This window comes from Orbicella faveolata, unplaced genomic scaffold (genome assembly GCF_042242905.1).
Source record: "Orbicella faveolata isolate gen_17 unplaced genomic scaffold, um_ofav_v1 contig_13, whole genome shotgun sequence".
In the NCBI taxonomy this organism is placed as follows: Eukaryota; Metazoa; Cnidaria; class Anthozoa; order Scleractinia; family Merulinidae; genus Orbicella; species Orbicella faveolata.
In genome coordinates, this window is record NW_028301540.1 from 4,962,464 (window position 1) to 4,971,099 (window position 8,636).

The window sequence follows — 8,636 nt, forward strand, 5'->3', positions numbered from 1 at the left end:
TAGCCGGTTCGTTCATGACGATACAATGAACAAGTTACGAAACTACGACTGTAAGCGTAATTTGTCGCCCATAATATTAAAAGGTATCCAAATGGTATACTCGTGAAATTAGAAAATAATTTCAGACTTGCGTTTTGTCAATTCTAATAATTTTGACAAAACGCGCGTGAAATTATTTCCTAATTTCACTCGTCACCTATGCTAATTTCCTGAAATATCGAGCAACCCTGCGGAACAAGCGATACAATTTTACCGAGGGTAGTCAATCGCGAAAGCGGCACGGACCCTTCAAAAGCATAGCGACCTCAAACACAAATTGACTTGTCTTGCGAAGAAACAATCGAAATCTCACTGGCAGATGCACTGTACAACAATCTTAATCCAAATGATATGATATTTGTTACAAAGTGACCCGTGTGTTTTGATGCAAGTATAAACTCTTTTCAACAAGATTTCCCTTTTCCGTTCTCTGCTACCCAATATTGAAAGCAATTTCATTTTATTGGGTTGGATCAGCTGAAATATGGAACACATTTTAGCTACTCCAAAGTTGCGTCCCCTCGTTACCCTAAATTTCCGACTACCCGAAAGTACCGATACGAAAAGGATGCTACATCGGAACTTTAAGATTCCTTGGAGGACACAAAAATACGAGACATTAGTTAAAGTTAAAGATCTAAATGACACTGCAGCCGTCTTTAATTTCCACGTGTGCAACCCTAAAGAATATTTTGATAAGCATAAACATTGGAGAATCCTACTGGACACCCAAAGACGAAAATTGACGAGCATCCCCGCTCATTTCACAAGGTAACCCTCGATTTTTCCCCCTTTTTAATGCAACTTCTCAGCGACTAATTTTTTTCGGTTTGGTTTCCTCGTACTCCTACATCAGAATCGCTACAATGCACGTTTTTTACGGAGATAAGTAAACTGTAGTATGTACTGTAGAACTAAACGTAGTCCTTGTTTGACAAGGAGAAATTGGGTATAGGCTGTTTTCGGGGTATCACTTGCTTCACTTCGCTCGGTTTTTCTCTTGCTAAGGCAGCAAGTTCGTCACGTAGCTAAAGCAGCCTTAGGATGCTCAGGGTAAAATATTGTTTAGCTATCGGTAGATAGCACTCTGCTATAATGTTATCATTGATTGTGATGGCCACTATGCTACGCTGTCTCGTGGTATACTTTGAAATATTGCATTTACCACTTCAATACATACAAATGTTGGAACAAAAATCAGCAATGTTTCACAACTGCCACTTGTTTCATTTTTAAAACCAGTAAAAGTTGCCTTTAACTTGGTTTCAGGAAGTTCTTCTAGTTCCTGTATGGAGAAAAACATATCCAAGGACTTTAAGCCATTGTTTAGCGTCTAATCCATGCAAGATGTTTTTCAACCTCTATATAAACTGTTCAAAATCTAGATAAAACTTTTTTCGTAAGCGCCGGTCAAAGGCGCCGCGAGTTGTCGAAGCTAATGTTCATGCCCTACATTTTTCACGCTTGTGTTAAAATTAGAAGTTCATTCATGGCGTAAAACGGACCAAAAGTGCCATGGAAATGTCAAGAGAGACGCCATCTAGGGTTGCAAACAGAGATTGCAATAAAGGTAGAAACATTAGTCAATTCTTTGTTCTTTACCTCTCCATTAGGATTGTTTGCACTGACCGGAGGTCCAAAGGTAGTATCAGTAACAGAAACGATTAACAGTAAAAAGAAGACAAAACTGAGGTGGTCCATGTTCAACCTAGAATGCAATAATAACACATAACATTTATTACCAATGACAAGAAGTTTAACAGACCTCCTGAAAGTTGCATCAACAACGATTTTGGTTAATGTTTGAAACAAACTGATGGTTGTTAAAGAGATAGTTGGAAGACAGAAGATACCAAAAAAATGACTTACTGTTTTCCACGCTGTACACTTGACTATTTCAGCAAAACCTGCTAAACCTCTAGGTGGAATCGCTCTGAACAGGTTGCTTTATATCGTAAAACCCCGTTGTACCCACGAAAGTAAATTTTTTTCCTATTTTGTTGCCTTTGTTTGCTTTGTCTTTGTTTGTATTAAATCAAAATATTTCTAGCCGCGTTCTGTTCAGTTTCTGCATTTATTAGTTTATTTGTGTGCACCTTTTCCGTGCAGATTAAATGTAGATTAGTTTTTTCACGTCATGTTATGTAATCGCTTATTATTAATTACGTAACGTCATTTAGTGTTATTCTTTATGCTCAAAATTCCGTACGTAGCTTGGTACGTAGCTTTTCTTCAATTTTTATTCAGTTGTTGATATCCCGTGTGCCGTAGAGATCTTTTAGGCCTCACGTTTTCCTGTCTATCTTTTACTGCTATTTCTTGAACTTTTAGTAAACTAGAGAAATGCAACATGGCGGATCCAAGAAGGCGGGTCAAATCACGACATGACTAACAAAATTAGTATCATCTTATAGAAAAAGCTCACTTTCTGTTTTATGAATGTAATTAGTACAGTTTTTTTTTTTTTTTTTGCACTACGATTGTCAAAACAAATCGTATTTCCTAACCCCAATACCTTTCCCCAGCCTCATTTTCCTGAATTTCCGAAAGAGAGGACAACTTTGCGGTTATATCGAAATATTTGGAAATTAACCAGGAATGTCTTTTCCATTTGACCGTCTTCTCGGAATTTGCCCAATTTTCGGTTAAGGAAATTCTAATATCATTTGTCCCAGTTTTCAGACTTTCAATGTTGAAAGCGCCCACTAGTGACACAAAATCCAATAAAATTGACTAAGGCCCAGTTTTCATTTTATTCCTTTAGGTTCCTCTACAATGCCTGGTGTTCCGTTGTTAGTTTTAGTTTCTATACTTTGTAAACCATGTGTTAAAACAGTGTTCCTTCATGACGGAAGAGAGAAAACACTTGCACGTTTACTCAAAACATCTTCCAAGGCTGTCTGCTAATTAGCGTTACATATTTACAAATATTGGAAGCTCTTTAGACTGTCTCTGGTACTGCACAGTCAGATAGCAAAAGCCCATGGTTTTAACTGACTCGCCCGTGTAAGTACGTAGCCGTAACCTTAAAGGGGTGTCCTTTAAAGAAACACGACGCAGGTACTCCTAATACACATCGTCGCTCACGGTAAAGGTCACTATATTCACCATCGCTTTCTTCTAAGGCAGCACCCACAATGATATATTTTCCATTTGACCTTCTTCTCGGAATTTGCCCAATTTTCGGTTAAGGAAATTCTAATGTCATTTGTCCCAGTTTTCAGACTTTTAATGTTGAAAGCGCCCACTAGTGACACAAAATCCAATAAAATTGACTAAGGCCCAGTTTTCATTTTATTCCTTTAGGTTCCTCTACAATGCCTGGTGTTCCGTTTTTAGTTTTAGTTTCTATACTTTGTAAACCATGTGTTCAACTACGTTGGTGTAATTCTCTCTTTTTCCTATCTTGTCTAAAAATACATGTTATTTGTTCGGTAAAAATTATAAGCATAAAAAGAGTCTCAAAGTTGCCTGCGAAGAACAACATTACTTACCTCAGCGAAATTATGTGACAGTGTGATAGATCTGGCACACGAAGGGTATCAGGTTTTGACAAAGACGAAACAGAGACTCCACAGCTTCTCGGTTAGTTATGAAAAACAGTGAAACAGTTCCTTTTTCCCCCGGCACACTTTTATTTGGCATTTCAACTCTTCAACACTAAGTCCCACAGAACGAGAGGTGGTTCATACAGAGAATGATTCGACCGCGTTAAACGTCAGCCCCTAAGTAAACTTAACAACAGAATACAGCCTGTTACTTCTTAAGGCTGGTTGTGCGAGCAACTTGAAAGAGCATGCCTGGTTTACATGCCAGTTGCTAATTCTTTAAGACGTGAATCTCCAAGGTAGCTTTACCAGAGTTAGACATAGAGGCGCGAAATTTTAGTTTAGATCCGAGGGATCTCTCATGCCAACCATTTGCCCTGAAGGGGTCTGCGTGATAATACAAATCAGTGTACTGATTATAGTCTGCCCTTTTGTTTCCATTGTACAGCTTAGCATTCCACCAGTTTTGGTAAAGGTTATAATCAAAGGGAATAGAGAACATCACAGCGAGTGTTTGGTCGAGGCTTGAAATGTAGTAGGACACGACTCCGATAACTCCCCTTGCGACTGGTCCAGTCGTCTTGCGAGGTCCGTAAACTACGGCATAACCTGTGGAACACACACACACAAATAAAAAAAACAAGAAAAGAAATAGATAAACAATTTGCAATTAATGAATTCAGCTGTCCAAAAATATCGTAATTTGTCAGTGCCGAATGGGTCAATTACTTGCCAAAGCCGAATGCTATGACGACAAGTCATTTTAGACACCGATAATTCACGAATTTTTTCGATCACCGCGCTGAATAATTGTTTTGTCAGTCCATTACCAAGTTTTTTTCCTTTTTATACTATTTCAAATCACTCTCTGACAACTCTGGGAAGCGATCCGAAAAATTAAACATCAATGTCGGACCTTTTTATGAGACTCCAATTTTGGAAAATGTAGATATCAAATCAATTTACACAACAAAACAAGCATGGCGCAAAGAGGAGAAGGATATTTGTGCAAGAATCTTTTTAAAAAAGAAATTCAAACCTAACAAGGTGAAAGGTTATGTGGGTGATATTGTGTTCGTCAAGTTTAAGTATATATAAAGCAGTGTAGCTGGTGGAACAAAAGGCCTAATTCGCTTTATGGCACCAATCCCAGATGCAATCTTTTTAGACATATCCAAGATGGCGTCGGTTTATTTTAGCCAATCAAGAGTCGAATTAAGAATTTAAGATGGCGGAGCCCATGCAGGGAAAAGTCGGCCATGTTGGAAAACAGCGCACCAGCCTCGACGGATCGGTCTGACGGATTTCCATGGCAACGAGGATAGAATAAATCGATAATAGAATACATTAAATATGATGAAAACTTACATGGAAATCCTTCCACCATGACTGTCGGAAGCGAGAGGGAGAAATGGATCCGAGTGATTGTATACAAAACAGGACGCAAAGCAGGCCGGGACGATAGCATCATCATTAACCAATCCTAGACTTGCCCCACTCCTTTCTTGGTCGAAGGGCTAAAATAGGGGTGTCATTCTCTGTCTAAACAAATAATGAGTACATATCCTACAATCACCCTCTCTTATTCTAATTCAGTATATCACACTGAGGCTTCTTTTTCTTCGTCATCTTCCGAGTTCTCGGGAAGAATTTTTCTGCCTATGATTCTGTTTAAAAAGAAATTTCCTTTCTTCCACTGCTGACTCCGCTGCTTAGTCAAAATCCATGTGGTCCTCGTCACTAAAGCGTTGAAGAGTTTTCTTGACTTTGCGGTGTAGTGCGTCGTGTTTGATGTGGTGGATCCATTTTAGACGCTGTAAGTAAATCCTCCGTAGCCTTCTTGTGCTCATAGGTAACAGGGTATTGAAAGCGGCATCCTCGGTAGAAGTTTGGTTTTTACTCTTGTCCATGAACCTTTGGACTTGTTTCATGTAGGGTTCTTCGATATCTTTCTCCACTTCTTTACGTAACGGACTCCACGGATCATAATTTGCTTCATCGTCCACCAGTTCTCCTTCGTCTTCGGAGCTGCTACTTTTCTCCTCCTCTTCCTCCTGTTCTTCTTTAGGGTCCACTTCTTCCTCCTCTTCTTCCTCGTATTCTTCATTCCTTCCACCTTCTCCCTCGGTGTCAAAAACACTTGGTGAACGATCTCCCATGTTCTATTTCCTTCTCTTGTTGACCTTCACCCAAGACAGTGCGCTTCAAAATGAGCCGAGTCGATTGAGACGTTGACTGATATACATCAAACATCTCTAGTTTTCTACGATGCCAACGCGGGTATCCTCCATTCGTCAAGAGATGACTAAACACGCGTCTCCTGTCATCACTGGCGGGGTGTAAATCCAAGACCATGTATCCAAACAGTCGTTCCCCTACTTTTTGATATATGACTATCATGTCTTGCCTACAAGTGGGAAAGGCTTGAAGCAGTAAATTCTTCATGCCTAACAGATCTCTCGGATTCTTGAAGGCTATGATGTAGTGAGCATTCCTGAAAATACTCTTACCATATTTTTCTGGTGGAAACATGTCTTTTCCGCAGGAAAAGTGATATTTATGAGTAATACTTACCTAAAATCTAAAATGAATAATGCTAATTTGCCGTGAAACAATATGCACCAGGACAATAGGGAATAAAAAATTCCCGGATGTGAGTAAGCCATGCCAGGTGACCTGGCCTTCCTACCTCACTTTTGATGTGACGCGAAGAAGCTTCCCAACTCAGGCCGTGTAGACCAGCGGGGAGGTGGAAACATGCCGGAAGGCATGTGAGCGGGCAAAATCTTTTAGATTTTAGGTAAGTATTACTCATAAATATCAATTTTCCTGCGGAAAATGGCACATTTATTTAGTAAACTTAGCCTAAAATCTAAAATGAATCGAAGAATACTATGCCTGGAGGAGGGATAGTTACTGCCTGAGTACCAAAGACGTCAGCACCCAGAAGAGATGTGGAAGACTGCAAGGCTTGAGCAAGGCTTGTAGTAGATACCCTGTGTATCCAGACACATGAGTGGCCAGAACAGATGAGATCAATATGGCCAAAGACGAAAATCCACCCAAGCATGTGAAAGTACAAACACTCCAGAAAAAATAGAAGGATTTTTCCAGAGCAAATAAACAACAAGGCCATATACATAAAAGAACTCTGAAGCTAATTATATAATAACAAAGCCATTTACAACCCAGAAAAAGACTGGGGGCAAACAATATGCACAATTCCAAAAGCCCCAAAATCAGTGAACCACTGTCGTTTGGGCCACTGAAAGGGGACCAAGGCGATGGATCTGCTCAGAAAACCCTGACATATCACGTAGGTAGAAATTAGTAAAAGTGGTTTCACTGTTCCAATAGGCAGCTTTAAGAATGTCTTCAACTGGAACAGAGTTGAAGGCCGCCCAAGAGGTGGCTATAGTTCTTACCTCGTGGGCAGAAATCCCCACGAGGCCTCTGACAAACTCTGAATTACCTGCAGAGGTATAGGCCTTCCTAACAGCTGACTTGATCCATCTTGGTATTGAATCTGGCTGGAGTTTGTTATCTCCTAGACCAAGCTTGTAAGGCAAGAACAAGCGAAAGCAGTTACGTCGCCGAGCTTGCGTACGCCTCAAGTAATAAAGAAGTGCACGCACTGGGCACAGCTTATTATCAGGCTCCTCTTGGCTTGCGATAAAAGAGCGCAGAGACTTTATCACCACTGGAGGATTTGATTCCAGCCTCTGATTCTTGGCAACAAAGGCTGGATTGATGAAGATTGACACATCTGTCCTGTGACGACCGAACCTGAAAGACCCAGGCAAGTCAGGCTGCTGTGGCAGCTAACACGTCTCGCAGATGCAAGTGCCACAAGAAAGACTGTCTTCCAAGTGAGAACCTTCATAGCACAACAATCCATAGGTTCGAAGGGTTCCTCCAGGAAGGCTTGAAGGACCAGAGCCAGGTTCCACTGAGGAACAATCTTGGGAGACTTAGGTAGCTCTATATCAAAGGCACGCAACAATGAGGTCAGAATTGGGTCTGTACCAGGATTCCAGCCTCCTTGTAGCCGAAAAACCGTACTTATAGCTGATCTGTAACCCTTAATAGTGGAAGAAGCAAGCTTGCGAGTTGAGAACAGGAACGCGAAAAATTCAGCTAATTGCTGAACAGAGGCTTGGAGCGGACTAATCTGTTCTGTACGACACCAACCCTCATAGACTCGCCATTTACAGTCATAGATATCGGCGGTTGATGCTGTAACTGTGTGGCAGAGACGGTCGGCAACTGCTTGTGAAAACTGTCGCTCTCGCAGGCCACGCTGGATAAGCTCCAGGCGAACAGATAAACCTGCGAATGGATGAACCTGTTCGGGATGGCTGTGAAATACCCCCGACTGAGGTTGCTTCAGGAGTCGTGGTAATGGGGTCACCTTCCAGGGAAAGTCCAACAGCAACCCTAGTAGCATTGGAAGCCAGGGTTGATAGTGCTGAAGGGGCGCCACCAGAAGCATTCAACACTGGTCTGAGTGCACTAAGTTATGAAGCGCTCGTTGCAGGAGGATAGGCATATACCAACAGCTTATTTTTTTTTTTTTTTCTACTACTGTAAACAACTAAAAGAATTTACAAGATTATAATTATAATCTTATAAGATTATAATCGTATATAATAATCTTACAATCTTATAATTATAAGTATACCCAGCGCCTGTCCCAGGGGATTGACAGAGCATCCACTGCTACAGCCCAAGGGTCGGGAACTGGAGACACAAATGCTGCCAGTTTGTAGTTGTGACGACTTGTGAACAGGTCCAACTCGGGAATGTACCAAATGGAGAACATCTGGCGTACTATGCTGGGGTGCAGAGACCATTCTGTGCCTATGATTTGATACCTTCTCGACAGGCTGTCGGCTAGAACATTGATACGACCTGGGATGTGCCTCACTAACAGGGTGATACCCTGCAGCTGGCACTCCAGAAGGATTTGCCATGTTAGATGAAACATCTGATTCCATAGGTAGGCAACTGCTGAACTGTTGTCCGAGTGGATCATCACCACCTTGCCCC

General features: G+C 41.2%; 1 protein-coding gene across 1 annotated transcript; it reads right to left on the reverse strand.

Annotated features, from left to right (window-relative positions):
• Window positions 1–3,858: 3,858 nt before the first annotated feature.
• Window positions 3,859–4,974, reverse strand: LOC149114718 (DELTA-actitoxin-Aas1a-like). Its single transcript, XM_089283939.1, has 2 exons — window positions 4,956–4,974; window positions 3,859–4,196 (listed from the first exon to the last, which is right to left on the reverse strand). Exons 1-2 carry the CDS (start codon window positions 4,972–4,974, stop codon window positions 3,859–3,861), a joined length of 357 nt encoding a protein of 118 aa, XP_089140065.1.
• Between the last annotated feature and the right edge of the window lie 3,662 nt (window positions 4,975–8,636).